A 20,141-nucleotide genomic window follows, 5' to 3' on the forward strand; every position below is an offset into this window, starting at 1 on the left:
GATTTCTCTCCTATTTTGGTTGTACAAAAACTTGAGATGTTTGAAGTGGGTATGCCATTGGTCAGGTGTTTGTATTGACTGAAAAAAATGTACAAAATGAATAAATGTTGTGGTAGTAGTTGTGTGACAGGAATGATTTAGCTATCTACAGGTGCTTGAGATGGACTACATGTTTGTTCCTGGGACAAGCTCCAAATCCAGTGCAACCCTGACCTAGATAAAATCATTCACTTAAAATAAATGAATGTAAAAAATTTGTCCTGGAAGTATGCAAACCTTTGCACTTAACTCTATGCACTTAAGTACTTAAGGCTCACACTTTTCCGGACTCCTCCAACATCTCCAGCCACTGGCTCTGCTCGGACTCGGACTCTGCTGCTAACGTTATGTCTCCCTGTGAAGGGAGATAAAATCAGAGTTAGGAAAATAATGATGTAGATATTCATGTCTGATGTAGTTTTTTTTATATGTCAAAGTAAAGAAAAGAATGGATCATACATTAAATTCCTCATGGTTGATAACTATGGCATAAGGCATGCCTTGCTCCTCCTTTGGCTCGACCACACATCCGCCTAGAGGGATAACTCCCTGTTAAAACAAAACTATGAGTCAGCAAAGAAAGAAACAGACAACAGGCTGCAGAGAAGAGGACAATAACACAATATTAGCATCAATCGTTCTTCGTGTCGGATTTCAGGATGGAAATCAGAGACGTTTACCTTTGGATGAATGTTGAAGTATCTGTTAGCTTCGAAGTTTCTTTTTTCGTTCTCAGCATAGTAGAGCAGGAAGCTGTCTTTGATAACGAAGAATCTATTCGATTTAGAAAATAAATAATAAACTAGGTAAAGAATATTTGTTTTGTTACAGTTATCGAGGAAACATTTTGAATGAATTTGACCGTAATCTTATATTTGTAGAGAAAAAAAATTTGTAATGTGTCATTTACATTTTATTTATTTTAGCTACATTTTGGCATTTCTAGTATTTGGGGATTTCTAGTACAGTATTATAGATTTATTGATTATGATTTTTTTCAGAAATTAATCATTTTGACAATAGTGCTGGTTGTAATTCTAATTACTGGCGTATTCGCATATTTTAGTACATTACCATATGTATAGAAAAAGCTCCTTCATTCACTATGTATGTTGGACACTCTGTATAAACAAATAAAAAAAAGTCATATTTAACATTTATGGAAAATGTCTCTGAGGTAACTTTAAGCTTTCTGTTGCTTCTGTTTTTCCTTTTCCTCTGCCACCTCTGGTTTGCTCCTTAAGGGTTAAATGTAAATGTATAAATCTACAAAGTCTAGCTTAACCGTACGATGAAACATTTCTATTCCAGTATGAGTGAGTGGTGTTTTCCAGAAAAACCCCCAAAGTGTTTTTCTACCACCATCATCAAAACACCAGCTGAGGGAATATCCTATGGAAGAATCCTGTTTATACTTCTAATGCAATCCAGAGACTTATAGAATCTCTACAAAGCTGTTCTAGAGGCTTTAGGTTTTTTTCCGTTAATATATCACCCCTCTGTATAAAACCAGTGATTATTTGTAATTAATTTATTAATATGCTTTATCATGAAAGCTCATTAGTTCGTATGAAACGCATTATGATTTTGGTCTGGAATAAAAAGATATTAAACATAAATAAGATATTGTTTATTATTTTTATTTTATTTAATATTTAATCTTTAATTTATAGAATTAAAAAAATAAATAAAAAATTTTAAAAACTTTTGTAGAATTAAAAAGCACTAAAGTCAATAATACACTTCAGCCACAGAGTGTACTGTACATTTACCTGTACTTAGTTCTAGGATGGCTTGAAAAAACATCCTAGAAAAAGAATATGTGCTCTTTACTTCCACTGAGTGCTACTGCATGACTCATCATTTCTAGAAATAATGCCATAGAGTTTTACTATCAAGAGAATAAAATCTGTGAATTAATCAGCCCCTATTCAAACACACACACACACACACACACACACGACATGCAAACTCCTGAATGCATTAAAATGTTCAGAACCTCAGTACGGCTGGAAAATAGTAATACACCCAGCCTAATATTTGGACTGAAAATGAGATTAGATCCCCACTGTACCTTCGAGCCCATTTAGCTGATTGTCTTCCGGAGGATCTTTTCCACAACACGCCGTGTAGCTGCACTTTATTGCTGATGTACAGGATGCTAGAGTCCGGCTGCTCCATGGAGATCCAGGAAGGAAAAGAAAAGAGCTTAGAGGAGGATAAACGCGGCTGTCGTTCTCAAAGAAATGGGTGGAGGGGTTAACATTAGCAGGAGAGTCAGTCACTCATCCACACACACACACACACACACACACACACACACACACACACACACACACACACAAAGACAATTAGGGAACTTCCAATAACTCAACGAGGCAGAATGATCTGGACGTCAATAAAGGCATCAGATATGTAAAAGCAAAATAGCAAGAGGCAGAGAACAGCATATGGTGGAGTTTCTAAATCTGACCGATGGTCAATAGATGTCTCATATGACACGTACTTAGATTACTTGCACCAGTCATCATGGTTTAATCAGTGCGACTAACGAAACCAGTTCCAGCAAAAGAGCAACGGTCCACTTTCACTGGGTATTAATCTGCTTTAAGGCATTCTGCATGTCAGGTTCACAGCGTTATAGATGTTTTTCACTGATGCACATTAGGGACAGAGAGGCAAGCCTTCACAGCCTGTTTATACTGAATACATGAGAATAGATATCAAAGTACTTGATGCAGTCATTCAGTAAAGACTCAGATTTTCCTGTAGACGTGTATTGAGTTATCAAAAATGGGCTTTTATATGTAGTCCTATGGAACAGATTCCTGAAATTGATTTACATTTATGTCATTTGACAGACGCTCTTATCCAGTGAAACTTACATTTTTAGCTCATTTGTTTTACAACTCAGCAATTAATTGTTAAGGGCCTTGCTCAAGGGCCCAGTTTTGGATGCTTGGTGGACCTCTGATTCGAACTCATGACCTTCTGATCAGTAGTGCAAGATAGGAAAAATAAGTCAGAAAACCTATTTTCCACAGGAGCAAGCCTCTCTTCCTTACATAGAGCTCTGATTCTAGAAAAAAAGCACAGAAGAAACGAAAGTGCAGAATGAAAGTGTGGAAAAGTCCCGTTATATGCTATTCCATTCAATTCAATTTATTTGTATAGCACTTTTAACAATTCACGTTGTCCCAAAGCAGCTTTACATACAGTTGTGCTCAAAATTTGCATACCCTGAAAGAAAGTGTCAAACATTGCCATATATTTGGAAAGGATGACTGATAATGCAAAATATTTTTTTTCTTATTTAAGTCATTAATTATCACATAGTTGTTTGACTCCTATTTAAACCCTAATGACTGAAATCACCTAAACAACCCTGATCAAAAGTTTACATCTCCTTGAAAGTTTGGCCACATTATAAACACACAGGTTGACACACAGAGGTTTAAACGGCTATTAAAGGAAAGTTTCCACACCTGTGACTCATTGTAATTGTAATTAGTGTCTGTGCATAAATAGACAGTGAGTTTCTCAGCTCATGTGGTGATGCACCGACTTGGCTGGATACTGCACCATGGGGAAGACTAAAGAACTGCCAATGGACCTGAATAATAAGGTAGGTGAACTTTATAAAGCAGGAAAAGGATATAAAAAGATCTCAACACTTGAAAATGCCAGTCAGTGCTGTTCAAACTCATAAAAAGGTGGAAAATAAGAGGTTCTGTTGATACTAAGCCACGGTCATGTAGAACAAGAAAGATTTTAACACACTACTGCCAGAAGAATTGTTCGGGACACAAAGAAAACCCCAAAAACAACTTCAAGAGAAATACAGACTTCTCTGGAAAAAAGTGGTGTTTCAAGGAGCACAATAAGGAGGTGCTTGAACATAAATCACATGCATGGTCGAGTTCCCAGGAGAAACCCATTACTGCCACAAAAAGGCCGTCCTTCAGTATACTGTACCAGACCGCACCTAGACAAGCCTCACATCTTCTGGAGCAGTCATATGGAGTGATGAGACCAAAATAAAACTGTATAGTAACAACCATACAGTACATGTTATGTTTGGAGGGGAGTCAACAAGGTCTACAGTGCACCATCCCAATGTAAAGCATGGTGGAGGATCTCTTATGTTTTGGGATTGTGTGAGCTCCAGTGGCACAGGGAAGTTAGTAAAAATTGATGGCAATATGAATGAAGCATGTTCTCAGAAGATATTGGCAGACAATTTGCATTCTATAGCACGAAAGCTGCACATGGGACGTACTCAAATGTTCCAACATGACAATGATCCAAAGCACAAGGCAAGGTTGACCCTCCAATGGCTACAGCAGAAAAAGGTGAAGGTTCTGGAGGCCATCACAGTCTCCTGACCTCAATATCATTGAGCCACTTTGGGGAAGATCTCAAACGTGCAGTCTGTGCAAGACAACCAAATAATATACAGGAACTGGAAGCATTTAGCCAAGAAGAATGGGCAGCTATACCACCTGAGAGAATTAAGGACCTCATGCGTTGTATTTCTTTCACTTCATGTTGTACTGTGTATGATTTATTTGCAGTATGTGACAAAAAAAATATGAATTTGGGTTAGATGAAGCAACACAAGAGGCATAGTCATCACAGGTTACTCTTATGTCTTGCTCCACCCTATGATGTGTGATGACCTCTTCCTGAAATCACACACTCTTCCTGAGCAAAGGGATAAATAATTCATTTGTATGACTGGCTTATAATAGAGATAAGTACCAAACAGTGCTGCTAATACAACAAATCGCTGCCTAAGACAAAATCAAACATAATGCATACTGCATTATCATCACCGTACAGATAAGAAATTCGTTATCACTGTTATTTAATCAATCTATGAAATAACAATGCAATATTTTAAACAGGTAAAGCAGTGGTTTGTTTAGTATGGCATGCATTCATTTCATAACAATTAACAAATTACAAAACTGCTCATAACAATTAACACATTCTGATTGGTCAGATGGTGTTAATAAATTCATTCATTCATTCATTTTCTACCGCTTATCCGAACTACCTCGGGTCACGGGGAGCCTGTGCCTATCTCAGGCGTCATTGGGCATCAAGGCAGGATACACCATGGACGGAGTGCCAACCCATCGCAGGGCACACACACACACACACACACACACTCTCATTCACTCACACACTAGGGACAATTTTTCCAGAGATGCCAATCAACCTACCATGCATGTCTTTGGACCGGGGGAGGAAACCGGAGTACCCAGAGGAAACCCCCGAGGTACGGGGAGAACACGCAAACTCCACACACACAAGGTGGAGGCGGGAATCGAACCCTGACCCTGGAGGTGTGAGGCGAACGTGCTAACCACTAAGCCACCGTGCCCCCTGTTAATAAATTGTTTATAGTAATTTTAAATAAATGTGCAAGTTCTAATAAATGTTATCATTTCTAAAGTAAAAGGTAATGCAAAAAGATTCATCATGGAGAAAGCTTCATGTTTAGCAGATTCAAAACAGGACAATGTTAAGGTCTCTGTTAGTGTTATCTAACCATCAGATTATCACATTAAGTGCTCAGGATCAAAGGCCCATTATTAGCACAGCAGTTTACTTACCTAGTAAGTGAGAAGTTGGAGCTTGGATCTCATTTTCGACCTCCGTCCAATCAAGCTACAAATCAGAGTACAATAAAAATCACAGAAGCCGCCTGTGCGTTCTTTTAGCACTGTGATAAAAGGGTTACTCTAATAAACTGTATTTTTCTCTCCGAATCTGCAAACTCTTTAGTCCTGTTAAATATAGACCTTCAAATCTATCATTAGTTTGTACTCAAGAGCCATTATAGAACTAAACAATATCATTATACTCAAAACACTCACAACGTACTACGACTAAATGTGCAATCAACTCTGCCAATATATTCTCTTTTCTTTTCATTCATTCATTCATTCATTCTCTACCGATTATCCGAACTACCTCGGGTCACGGGGAGCCTGTGCCTATCTCAGGCGTCATCGGGCATCAAGGCAGGATACACCCTGGACGGAGTGCCAACCCATCGCAGGGCACACACACACACTCTCATTCACTCACGCAATCACACACTACGGACAATTTTCCAGAGATACCAATCAACCTAACATGCATGTCTTTGGACCGGGGGAGGAAACCGGAGTACCCGGAGGAAACCCCCAAGGCACGGGGAGAACATGCAAACTCCACACACACAAGGTGGAGGCAGGAATCGAACCCCCAACCCTGGAGTTGTGAGGCGAACATGCTAACCACTAAGCCACCGTGCCCCCTTTTATTTCTTTTAATATATTTAATTTACATATCTGCTTACTTTGCACTCACCCTTTATTGTACATTTTGTACACTTTTGCTATTGTATAGCTGTTTACATTTATATCTGTTTACGTATTCTTTTATCTATTCAAGCTTCCTTTTGTTTTTCGTTCATATTTTGTTCAAACTGTTCATATCGTGTGTGAAAGCATGCAGGTTTTAAATGAAAGCATTCAATCTGTTGTGTAGCTTTGGGCCGGTAACGAACCTCAAGTCGCAGCACATCACACCATCCTGTCGCTGATTATTTTCTGAAAAACACCACATCCTTGAGTCTTTTATTCCATTCCCTTTTTTACCAGTACACTGGCTTTCCAGTCTGCTACCAGATAGGAAATTGACTTAAGGGACATTTTATAAATCAGTATTAACCAATGAATTATTTTGTTGCACCAAGTCTGATATAAAAGGAGTCAGGATTTTGTCGGCTTTCAGAGCGAGACGTCGGTTTTTCCCTCCGTTTAATAACCTTGCACAGAATTTTAGTGGTTGATGATAACACCTTTATATTTTAGATGCTTATGAACAAGCACTTGGGGAATCTCAGAGAGTAGAAAAGGGTCCGTTATAATCATTTACTTTGAAGATAGAAACATCTGTGTGGGAAATACCGTTTTCTGTTATGCTGCTCCTAGTAGACTAGGAAAAAAAAAAAAACAACATAATTAAAGCACCTTAAACACCACTGTGGAGTCTGACATGATGAAAACATTCAATGTTGAACATGGTCACAATAGCAAAAGGTGCAAATTCCATTTTTTAAACCTTTGGTAAAATGAATTAATATTTTAAACACACACATTGTATATACATTATAAGCCAGTGGTCCTAATGTGATCGTAGCATCAATCTTTAAATGTTTCATTTGTCACCATCATGTTTAAATATACTCAGACATTTTTCCAATCAAAATTCTATTCGTTTTTACAGCCGAGCATGGCGACGTGCGTAGCGTGCTGTGATTAACTGAACCATTTTTAAATAAACCAGGTTTCATTCTCGCTAGATGTAATTTTGACACAAAATGACCCTGTGGAGCATTATTGTGATTCAATGTAAATTTATTACATTCCCTTTCCCATCACTTTAAATCAACCCCGTTATCCTTGCCGTTATTAACTGTACTAAAAGGCTGAGTGTTAAACTCAGTACATTAGGGCTACAAGTGATGTTTGCATCAAGCTCATCTGTTATATGTACACAATGCATTATATACAGAGGCTCTGCATTAAGGGCAGGCACCACAATAATTACAGTTAAAGCATCCCAACTTGACCACATCAGCAGAGCTCAGAGATGCTTCTCAAAATGGACAGCAGCTGAGTGTGAGTGACACGTTACAAGCTCAAACGAGTGTGTTTAAAAAAAAAAAAAAAAAAAAAACTTGCGCAGTTCCTTCAAGTCAGCCAGCCAGCTTCACCATCGTTTCAAATGGTATCCAAATAGCCAGCGTGGTAAATAATTATACTCCATTCTACCACTTTCGACATCAAGTATGGTCCCTCGTGCGTATAAAAACCTGCATCGTTTCACTTTTCCACCACCAGAAAAACAGACACCATTTCTGTTTATCTGTTTAAAAATAAAAATATATATATATATAAAAAAAAAAAAACCTGGAAGATTAGAAAATAGATATTAAGTGGATGTTGTGTACTGACTAAACCTAATACTCTTTCTGACTATTTGTTCAAAATGATAAATTAAACAAAACATCCTCCTACTCAATTCGTTAGCACAGAAAATACCACCAATCAACCACAAGCTGTATGCTGGAAAAACTATTGCTGCACAAATGTCTACTCCAGACGTGTCCAATCTTATCCAGAAAAGGCCAGCATGGGTGCAGGTTTTCATTTCAACCGAGTAACAGCCAAAGCTGAGAGTCTATTGAAAGCCAAGATCAACTGATTAAACAGGTAGAATCAGGTTTGGCGCCTGTTTGATTGGAATGAAATCCTGCCCAGACACTGTGTCTTTTTCTGGATAAAACTGGCCACCCTGGTCTCAGTTATGGCCATACAGCTCAGAAATGGAGTCTAATCTGAAGCTCAGATGATGAACACTGTATGAATAAGTCACAATTGAACAAATCGAGACAAACTGATTTGTTGAGTCCATACTGTTGTGTTAAGAAAGCAAATCAGAAAAAACATGGAACCACGTAGCCATAAAAAAGGTCTCAATCACGTGACTCAAAGGTTATGCAGTTCACTACACGTTATATTTAAAAAATAAAAATAAAAAAGTGAAAGAAAGAAAAAAAGTCGTAGTTCACCATTACATTTGTTAAAGAGAATCAGAAACCACAATTAAAGAAAGAAAGTGTGTAAAAAGCATGAACCTGTGGTGTCACTTGTTTATGTAAGGTTAATGCCTGCTATCAGCACATAGCACTTGGAGGTTATGGTCATGTGATCACACTTGTGTTGTGCCACAAGTCCATTTTTGTGTCACAGATCTGATCCATACAGAGAGGCATGAGGAGGTCAATCAGCCACCGTTTTAAAAAGTCCCTTCTTCACAAAAGTCTTTTTTCGTTTTCCCTTTTTAATGGTGGTGGCCAACAGAGAGCACCAGAGGGATGAGGCAGCCTATGACGAGTGCCAGCACCTCCAACTTGCTCAGTCCTTTTCCTCCACCGGCTGAGTGGCTGTGCCCACCTGTGCCTCCCACTTCTGGCAGGACGTGAACCGTGGCGACGTAGAGGAAGGTGCCAGCCGAGAACAGCATGGCCACTCCTGTGGCGTTGACGTTAGACAGCGCCTCTTTACTGCTCTGAATGGAGAAAAGGTGGAAAAGCAAAACAATCACAATTAATTATAGACTATGGAGAGTGAGCAAAAATCAATGTGAGGGTCAGACTTCTGGTAATCAAACATCATACACCATATTGCCAAAGTATGCAGACACCTGATCACATCCGTCCATCCACATATCAACATATAAATCCATCAATCAATCCTCATATCCATCCAACCAACCACATACAATTCCATTTATCCATCTACATATCCATTCATCCATCCATCCACCCTCTATACATTCTCTCTTAAACAGGGACAACTTTGTGGCAAACGTTTGGGGGAATAAATACACATGGGTGTGATGGTCAGGGGTCAAGAAAAATCTTTCCAACAAAACAAAAAAAAAAAAAAAAAAAATGCAGCAAGTCTTGGCTAAAAGTTTGGCACGATCTGTTCTCACATCTCACTGAAAGATTCATTTTTACTCTGTAAAGTGTGAGGTGAGTTCATGGTGCATTGTTTTTCGTTCTTTCTTCTTTTGCTTAGAACCGTCACTGTTCCTACGTCCTGTTTCTGGAAGTGAAATAATTCCGAGTAATATGCCTAGCCACAGCATCGAGTTCCAAAAAATACATAAACCTGTCTGAATGTGTTTTGTTTGTATAAATAACACAGGAAAAAACCTTTAGCAAAGATCAATAGCAAATAGAGTTTGTTCAAACAAAAACACACATACCTACTGAAATACGTACATAATAATTAGCGCTCTTGTGACGGTTAATACAATTCTAAATAATAATATATTAAACAGTAATAATCTGAATTCCTAATTTTGGTTTCCAAGCAACTTTTTCTAAATTTCGAGCTGGTACATTCCCACATACATACCAATATTTTCAGCATCCTGCCATCTGGAAACAGGTACCGTAGCATTCGGGCCCTTACAACCAGACTGTGCAATGGTTTCTTCCCTCAAACCATCAGGCTTCTCAACAAACAGAACTAAACTATACCGAAAACAGTCACACCCAACCATTGCCTATTTTCGACCGAGGCAGTTTGAGTGCTGGTTCGGAGCCAGAGCTTAATTTTCTTTCTTTTTCGACAGCCGAAGCACCGGCTCTGAACCAGGAAAAGTGGTTCTTACAGTAAGTAGCACTGCTGGTCTACACTTAAGAACCGCTTGTGTCAGGGGCTGTGGGCGGGGCTACTGTTAGCGCATTTGATAATGTACTTTAAGTATACTAATGTTTAATACACTTTAACTTTACCGCGATATGATTAATTATCAGCACACATGATAGTAGGTAGCTACATGCTAAGGCAAACTTTTTTCTGTGTTAATGATAAAATAACGTTATGTACTTTCTTGATTATAACCTCCGTTTATACAGATTACATGGAGCTGCACGTACACGTTGGATTCGCCGCGTTTGGATGCCAATGTATGTTCACAAAGCCATGAGCATTAACAGTAAAGCAACATCCACCATTGTTGTTGTAATTGTATTTGCCGCTGCTGCGTTAACGTTGCTGGGACACGTGACACGTATACAGTGACGTCAGACTCGGCTCTGCGGCGGCTCTCTAGCCGATGGAAAGGCAAACCGGTTCTTAGAAGGTTCGCCAGTGGAACCAACGTTGAACCAGCACTAGCTCTGAACCAGCACCCGGTTCTTTTTGGTGGAAAAGGGGGACGTGTGAACTACACCGGACTATACGAATCAATCACTTCCATACCAGTAGCTGCTATATAAGCTGTATTAGCCGAGAAGTGATTTCTTTTTATAGAAGGTAGCCTCTATGGAAATGCTTTGATGGAACAAAATGGGCAAATGTGTTGTATTTATACAAAACTAAATTACAAAACCTGAAATTGATGCACAAAACCTGTCCTACTCCGAAAATTTCTTTACAGAAAGTTTTATTATTACTTTGATTTATTAATGAATCAAATATACTAAAAATATTAATTTATAGTAACATTTCATATTGTGGAGCACATCAGAGGGACAGCTCGGGTTGGCTGTTTTTGGGGACGAGGACAGAGAGGCTAGATTGACATGGTTTGGACATGTATAGAGGAAGGAGATAGTTATATTGGTAGATGGATGTTGGGAGATGGAGCTGCCAGGTAAGAGGTCAAGAGGAAGGACAAATAGGAGATATATGGATGTGTTGAAAGAGGACATGAAGGTAAGAGGTGCGAGAATAGAGGATGTTGATGATCGAGTTAGCTGGAAACAGATGATTTGCTGTGGTGACCCCTAACGGGAAAAGCTGAAAGTAGAACAACAACAGTTCGTGTTGTGGAACATCCTTCACTCCTGTTTATATATAAATATATAAAGGAAAAAAAGTGTTTTTCCTCTGCAGCCTCTCACTTTATTTATTTATTTTTTTAAGTTAATGAGGCAAAAAAAAAAAAAAAACCACAACATGCCACATTGCAGAGAATCTGTAAAGCCCTGCAACCCTGAAGTTCTTTCTCATGGCAGAGACCTTAAAGTAAAAGCCAAAGAAACATCTCAGCTCAGAAAACTGCACCATAACAAAATGAGATGTATTGCTTCATAAAATACTACATTTCAATTTGACTATGTGCATTAATTGTATACTGATTAACTGCATTAATAGAATTGATTGAATTACAACTGAATTATGGAACTGCTGTCTGAGCTGCTGCTGTAGAACATTAATGTGGTATAAATACATCTTCCCTCACCATTATACCAGCAGACCAGTATATTATTATACACTAAATATATATGGCACTTACATACTTATTAGGTTTGTATACAGTTGCAGTAATTGCTGCTTTACACAGATTTCTACTGTGTATGGAGTTTGGCTATGGAGTCATCAGTCAATTAAACAAAAAAAAAAAAGAAATGTATGCACATTAACACAAAGTGTGTATGCACTTGATATTTGTGCAACACACTATACAAGAAATGTGTTTGGTGATGTTCTCGCTCCGTTGTACCTAATGAACTGGCAATTCAATGTATGTACAGTTTCCTTTCTGTTTCTCAGCAGCTTTTCAGTCACAAAGTTACTAAATAGAAAAAAGTTACACTTCAGAACATTGTGCTCGTCTGACCGAAGCTCTAAATGTTTTTTTTTTTCTTCTTCCTTGACAACATGCTGCCTTTCTTTAAGCACCGTTTGTTTGCTTCTACTCCAAAATCATGTGCCCTACCTGGCTGAGCCCTAGGAAGGTGATCATAGCCAGAACAGGAGCAGCCAAGGCAAAGATCAGCAGGTGTTTTCTGATCCGGTTTCTCTCTAAACCTGCGTGCATTAGGAAAGAGACGAGGCCAAAGGCAGCAGGAGCCTGTTGAGCACAGAGATAAAACGTTTTAAAGCAACCCAGAGGCTCACATTTCCTCCAGCATGGGCAAAAATCACAAATAATGTTTTTGATTCTGACCGAGACCTGCATAATACCCTCATAATACTGACTAAAATAAAAACAACAATAATTCTTGCTTCAGTGATCATTTATCACAGTTATTCAACCTGCGTAGGCAAAAAAATATTAAAAAATACAAAATTATAATAAGCCTGTGGTCCTTCTTATGTGTATATTAATTATGGGTTTACAAAAATATACATATAGCAAATAAAAAAGGCTTATTATAAGCACTGCAAACAAATGGCTGGAAGGACAAAGGACAGAGCAAATGTTTTCTTTTCTTAACGATCTGTAACTGGAATTGTCTTTATTCAAATAAACCACAGCACGAACTAAGAGCAAACAAAGAAAAGAAAAAAGGGTTATTTGTTTTTATTTGTCTAATAGTCTATAGGACAGTTGTACAGTGATTAAAAACCGGTTTACCTTATGAAGCATGATGGCGACAAATACAATGAGCTGGACGCTAGTCTGAGAGGTAGAAGCTGCTGCTCCGAGTGCAACTCCGTCAGCTGGAGAGACAAACGCGTCACGTATGTTTTTATCAGAAATGCGTACACACGTCTAAGCAAAGCAGAATCATATAAATCATCAAGTATGTTGCATGTATACAATACACAACTAAACCCTAAGGAGGATTTGTCTTGGCTGTATTTATTCACCTGCCGCATGGACAACCAGGCCAAGTGTAGTGGTGATTTTAGAGCTGGCTGCTCTCGCTGCCTCGGGGTCTGTACACAGACACAAAACCCACTCAAAAGACGATCATATGGGAAACTGTACGTTTGTGAGTGAATCTGTGGCGCACTGACCATCGCTGCTGTGTATGTGCGAGCTGCCGATCTGGTCCACTAGTAACATGAAGACAAATCCCAACACAAGAGAGAAGCCAATGAAGGCATGGAGTTCCTGATGACTGTGCTCGTGGTCGTGACTCGGCCCTACCACCGACTCGGCGGCTTTCTGCCCCGGTGCAGACACCTCGGCCTGACTGTGAGCGTGGTGTCCTGCTGGAGGAGGCAGAAATACAAAACAGTTTTATTTTTTAAATATTAAAAACCCTTTTCCAGTGAAAGAGAATAATTCATAGTAGTTGTGCGATTAATATGCAAGTCGAGTTGACTGTAAATGCATCTGAGGAGGAAAAATCTTATTTCGTTTTACAGCTTGGTCTAATTTATACAACTGAGTAGTTGAGGGTTAAGAACCTTGCTCAAGGGCCCAGCTGTGGCACCTTGGTTGTGCTGGGATTTGAACTCACCTTCTGTTCAGTATTCCAATACCTTAACCACTGAGCTAGCACTGCCCTAAGATGTCAATCAAGCTCAAACATGATGATTCTAAAAGTCTATGAAAACATTATTTTCACATTTGCATTTAAGGCATTTGGCAGATGCCCTTATAAAGAATATATCCTGCTCCTGGTTCACTAGGTCACAGACTAAAATACTATCAGCCTAAACACTATGTTTGGCCTCTAGACACCTAACATGATATCAGGCTGCTAACAATATGTAGATGACTGTCCGAGTGGACAGTTCCAAGTTTCCTTCATCATCAGACTGACACCGAAGCTTCTATAATATAAAGGATAATTAAAGGATAGAAAAAAACAGTGCATTAACTTAAACCTGTGATTTGTCTTGCATTTACTGTAAGGGCTGCAGAATCAACATCTGTGAAATCAGAACTGAGCCTTCAACAGCACTGTTGTATTACAGTTATTAATCTTATCTTTACACCCTTGAATAACTTGCTGTTGCTCAGGATTGCAAAACATCAGAGGCATTAATATGGCGTGCCTTTAAATAACTTTTGTCTTTGCTCTTCCTATGTGACATCAGTGCTATGTCTGCAGAAACTGTGTTCATAGCAGTACAGAGGACTGGATCAGATTTAAAAAGATGTAAAATTAGATCTAATATCGATCAAATCAGCGTTTCAGGTCGGCATCAGCACATCACCGTTTCAGTATCAGTATCGGATCAGATTCAGTGAAAACCTGGCTTTAATCTAACAAGTTGGTCTATAGAGCATTTTATTATTTTGTCTCAAGTCTCAATAAGAATCTTTTCAGCTTTACTTGGGTTACAGTGCAGTCAGAAGATTTTACTCAAACATAGATAAAATATTGATGTCAGAAGAATCAGTTAAAAGAGCTCTGTCTGACTAGTTCTGTAATCGCATAGGTGTACAAACTTTACAGACTTGGTATAATGTTTGGTTTGTTTGTGCGAGAAAGAGCGAAAGTGTGTGTGAGAGAGAGAGAGAGAGAGAGAGAGAGAGAGAGAGAGAGAGAGAGAGAGAAACACAGAGAGAGAAACACAGAGAGAGAGAGAGAGAGAGAGAGAGAGAGAGAGAGAGAGAGAGAGAGAGAAATACAGAGAGAGAAACACAGAGAGAGAGAGAGAGAGAGAGAGAGAGAGAGAGAGAAATACAGAGAGAGAAACACAGAGAGAGAGAGAGAGAGAGAGAGAGAGAGAGAGAGAGAGAGAGAGAGAGAGAGAGAAATACAGAGAGAGAAACACAGAGAGAGAGAGAGAGAGAGAGAAACACAGAGAGAGAAACACAGAGAGAGAGAGAGACACGGACAGAGAGACACGGACAGAGAGACACGGACAGAGAGACACGGAGAGAGAGACACGGACAGAGAGACACGGAGAGAGAGACACGGAGAGAGAGACACGGAGAGAGAGACACGGAGAGAGAGACACGGAGAGAGAGACACTCACCCTCTAGCACCTCCTCATACAGTGCATGGACTCCCTCAGGAATAATGACAGCCAGAGCAGTACCACATAAGAGACCTGCTCCCAAAACTGTCACAAGCTTCAGCTTTTCCTGAAGATCAGAGAGGACAAGAAATGTAAATACAGAAAAACTTTAACAACAACAAAAAACCCAGAATAAACAACAATAATAAATCAAATAAAAAATACAATAAAAGTCTTAAATAATACAATACAATTAGATTGGCCCACATTGTCCAAATGTCCAATCACCATAGTTTCACAGCGTCCCACCCTCACACTTGCCACTTTATTATAAACTCTAAACTTTAAAACTGAAGCTTAAAGTAAAAAAAATGACTGTTTCTTTTATAGCTTTTGTCATCGCTTTAAAAAACGAGTGTAAACAAAACTTTAGTTTTCATCAAACGACTTTTTTTCCCTCAAGAAAAGAGTTAGCAACATTGCTAAAAGTTGATCACTAAACGCACGTGAGCACAAAAACATTAAAGCAAACTTAACAAAACTTTTATAAATCCCTTTTAGCTCTGTTTTTCTTGTGCAAAAACCATTAACTCACATGTTTACTAAAAAAAGATTACGTTTAAAGCAAGAGATTGTTTATTGTAGTCATATAGTCCAAAATAAATACTACTATTTCTTTAAAAAAAAACGAATAACTAGGTGGTTTAATCGTTTTATTTTACATTTATAATATATTTCCCTTTCATTTTCACCTCTGATTTGATGTGCTTGATTAAAACCGCGATATTTTTAGACCATAGACAGTTTAGTTTATCATATCGTTAGAATATCAGAGGTTCAGTATTGAACAGGAGCCTGATGGCTGGTGTGAACTTTGGTCAGAGATTTAAAGATGACTCTTAACATGCAAACATCACTCAGTTTTTTGTTTGCTATATAAAAAAAAAGCATTTACAGCAGAATTAAAGAATGAATGAATGTCAGTTGGGCGAAAAATTTCAATCAATCAACAAACAAATAAAGGCTAGCAGCTGAGGAAGCTAAACGACTATCTAGCTAGGTGTTTTACAGCGTGATGTAAAATCACAATAAATCTTTAACTCACCTCGGAAAAGTTGACAGCCAGAGGAATTGTTCCTGCAACATAACATCCCACTAACATAGCCAGTGAAAGCAGGCTGATTGAACTGAAGTCGTCCATTTTCCACAATGTCTTATATCCTAACTAGCTTTATTACAAACCTACTAGCTAGCTAGCTAGCTAGTCTCTGCTAGCTAACGTCAATCCAAATCGTCTGTATTAAAGCTTAATTAACCAACACACAACACACTGTAGCTGATAAAATAATTGGATGCACGGTTAAGACTAATAAGTCCAGCAATGTCAACAAACAGAGAACTATTAAAAACCAAACGCGCTTATTCTTCGCCCTGGTGAGCAAAATTAGCGCTCGAAATGAACGTGTTAATGATTTAAAAACCGTGTAATTCAGATATGAAAGTATCGGATCCACACTGCAGCAGATAAACACGACTAACAAGAGTCAACTCAGGCGGTTTTGTTTCTGCTGTTGCCACAGTGGCAAAAAAAAACCTGTGGCTCCCTTCACTTAAAGCACTTCCTATACCTAGCTAGCCTACCTAGCTAGCCTACCTAGCCAGCAAGCAACCCGTTTTACGGAAGTCTAATTAGTTTCCTAAGACACTAGCGTCGAAAACATTATTCTTAAATGAATATCCTAATGATAGAGATTAAATCTCTGTCCCAATTCCACAACCCATCAATAACTGATCATTTCAGCTTCGGTTAAAAAACGTCAACATGAATGCTGTAACGTTGGCAAACTGCGAACGCTTCCGGATCACAGTGTTCAAAATAAAAGCTCGCACAGTTTAAGTGACAATTTCTGTATTACCGCACATGTAGAGAGCATGTCATGTACCCCATGTATATATAGAGAAATATACGCCGAATAAAACGCTACATAAGGCAACACTATTTATTCATTTATATTTTATTTTACTAATATTTCACTTTAGTTATGGTCCACAAGAGCAGGTCAAATGAGAGTGTGTGTGTGTGTTTGTGTTTGTGTGTGTGTGTGTGTGTGTGTGTGTGTGTGTGTGTGTGTGTGTGTGTGTGTGTGTGTGTGTGTGTGTGTGTGTGTGTGTGTGTGTGTGTGATGGCTTAGTGTCCCATCCAGATCAGATTCACCTTGACATTGTAACCCTGACAGTATATAGTGGTTACTGCAGATAAATGAATTAATATTTTACCTATTTATTTAATTAGGAATTTTTTTCCTAACAATGTCAAGGATTATACAGGCTTATATACTATTATTAATATTATAAGGTTAATATTATTATTAATGCATTATTAATGCATGATTAACGTGGGGGGCACGGTGGCTTAGTGGTTAGCACGTTCGCCTCACACCTCCAGGGTCGGGGTTCGATTCCCGCCTCCACCTTGTGTGTGTGGAGTTTGCATGTTCTCCCCGTGCCTCGGGGGTTTCCTCCGGGTACTCCGGTTTCCTCCCCCGGTCCAACGACATGCATGGTAGGTTGATTGGCATCTCTGGAAAATTGTCCCTAGTGTGTGATTGTGTGAGTGAATGAGAGTGTGTGTGTGCCCTGTGATGGGTTGGCACTCCGTCCAGGGTGTATCCTGCCTTGATGCCCGATGACGCCTGAGATAGGCACAGGCTCCCCGTGACCCGAGGTAGTTCGGATAAGCGGTAGAAGATGAATGAATGAATGAATGAATGATTAACGTTTCATTTCTCCTTTCCAGCTAGATCACTTACAGTAAAGCTTCTTCTAGCTCTGTTGTGCAGAAATGTTTTCCTCTCTGATTATTAGCCAGGTATTTGGTACATATTTTGGTAAACACACACACGCACACACACATATATATATATATATATATATATATATATAGTAATAAAATTAAAAAAAAAACAATTAAGATACTGTACATTTTTTTGAATTATATTAAAAATTATACGGGTGAGAAAAGCAATAAACAACAACAAGAAGAAAAAGTGTTGTGTATTTACACCTAATTATATAATATAATTGTGTGTAATTATTTTTCCTTGTATAAAGATGACCAGTTTTGGTCTAAATGTCAATGATGTCAATTTTTCATATGCAACTATTACACTGCATACAGTAACTTTCATAGCATGTTTGTATACACATTTATATATAGTTTTATTCTTTAATCTTTATTGTTGTCACTGGTTAAGTTTTTGTCCTCCCTGTTGCTCTTGACTTATGGCTATCGTGACATCAAATTTCCCCTCGGGGATTAATAAAGCTCTCTCTCTCTCTCTCTCTCTCTCTCTCTCTCTCTCTCTCTCTCTCACTGTTGCTTACTACTCTTTCTTTCCTCTCTCTGTCACCCTCTCTCTCTCTCTCTCTCTCTCTCTCTCTCTCTCTCTCTCTCTCTCTCTCTCGCACACACACACACACATTCACTCTCTCCTGTCTTTCTCTCTCCACAAAAACACACATTCTATGTATTAATTTGCTCTTTTGTTGAGGTTTGTAACGATTACTTATAAATAAGTAGATTTCTTTTCTCTTTTAAATTGAGCTGTGGAAGTATTCATTATACTCAAATTAAGTACAAATCTCCAAAAACTAAAAGCACAAATACAATTCCTTGCAGTTGTACCTTACTGATTTCATTTTCCTGTAAGCCACCAGGATTAACTCTATTTGTCTTTTCAAAGGTCAAGACACTCCCTCATGTTCTTTTTAAATCTATGGCTCTGTATAAACAGTTTAAAAGCTTTCCTAGTGCTTAAAAGAAGATTGGCAGTGAGAAATAGATTAGCATAGGAAAGTGCTGCCTAAAAGCAGGAGCATTGTGATCAAAAGGATTAAACTGGGCACTAGAGGGTACTACAGTATTATATGGTAGTCATCTTTCATATAGTGTAGGCAGATTGAGTATTAATCAACAGGACACACCTCCAGTACAAGCCTAACTGTTTCATAACTGAATATTTATTTAGAGATTAGATTTATCTCACGCTTTTGTGTCATTCAACTGTACACCAGGTTTAACCCCCAAGACCTGCGACTGCTTAACAAATAGCTTTGGATCTGATGTGTTCTTTGCACATGCTAAATGAACCAAATGATATAACAGCAGGTAGCTGAGTCACTGGCTATCTTCAAATGGCGTTTGAAGACTTACCTTTTCCTGAAACACTTAAACTAGCACTTATTTTCCCTGTATGTTTTATGTGTATATTTAAAAAAAAAGATGATGCTTGATGGTATCCTAAATCTGTATCCTAGTGAACCAGTGTTAATGTATTCATTGATGGAGACTTCAAAGCACTTTTGTATGGAACATTTCCTTACATTCATTCATCTTCTACCGCTTATCCGAACTACCTCGGGTCACGGGGAGCCTGTGCCTATCTCAGGAGTCATTGGGCATCAAGGCAGGATACACACTGGACGGAGTGCCAACCCATCGCAGGGCACACACACACACTCTCATTCACTCACGCAATCACACACTACGGACAATTTTCCAGAGATGCCAATCAACCTACCATGCATGTCTTTGGATCGGGGGAGGAAACCGGAGTACCCGGAGGAAACCCCCGAGGCACAGGGAGAACATGCAAACTCCACACACACAAGGTGGAGGTGGGATTCGAACCCCCAACCCTGGAGGTGTGAGGCGAACGTGCTAACCACTAAGCCACCGTGCCCCCTCATTTCCTTACATTTTATTCAAAATTAAAGACAAACTTCTACACAAGGAGATGTTGGAATATATTAGTTTCTCTTGATTGATTGATTGATTGATTGATTGATTGATTAAAAAAAAGTAAACAC

General features: G+C 38.7%; 2 protein-coding genes across 3 annotated transcripts in view; both read right to left on the minus strand.

Moving 5' to 3' along the window:
• Window positions 1-2,220, minus strand: part of plekhd1 (pleckstrin homology domain containing, family D (with coiled-coil domains) member 1) — a 12,292-nt gene extending 10,072 nt beyond the window's left edge. The window contains 4 exon segments of the mRNA XM_060879612.1: window positions 318-394; window positions 499-588; window positions 720-813; window positions 2,114-2,220. Of these exon segments, the coding sequence (XP_060735595.1) occupies window positions 318-394; window positions 499-588; window positions 720-813; window positions 2,114-2,220 (368 nt within the window).
• Window positions 2,221-7,433: 5,213 nt separating this feature from the next.
• On the minus strand, window positions 7,434-17,108 carry slc39a9 (solute carrier family 39 member 9). 2 transcript variants are annotated; one of them, XM_060879739.1, is made up of 7 exons: window positions 16,378-17,108; window positions 15,291-15,399; window positions 13,371-13,565; window positions 13,221-13,289; window positions 12,985-13,070; window positions 12,343-12,477; window positions 7,434-9,171 (listed from the first exon to the last, which is right to left on the minus strand). In XM_060879739.1, the coding sequence occupies exons 1-7, from the start codon at window positions 16,471-16,473 to the stop codon at window positions 8,944-8,946; spliced, it is 918 nt and encodes a 305-aa protein (XP_060735722.1). In that variant the 5' UTR covers window positions 16,474-17,108; the 3' UTR covers window positions 7,434-8,943. The 2 variants fall into 2 exon arrangements, with proteins under 2 accessions (XP_060735722.1, XP_060735721.1); XM_060879738.1 differs by having other exon boundaries at window positions 13,371-13,568.
• Window positions 17,109-20,141: the final 3,033 nt, after the last annotated feature.

The sequence above is a fragment of the Tachysurus vachellii genome, chromosome 10, assembly GCF_030014155.1.
Source record: "Tachysurus vachellii isolate PV-2020 chromosome 10, HZAU_Pvac_v1, whole genome shotgun sequence".
Classification (NCBI taxonomy): Eukaryota; Metazoa; Chordata; class Actinopteri; order Siluriformes; family Bagridae; genus Tachysurus; species Tachysurus vachellii.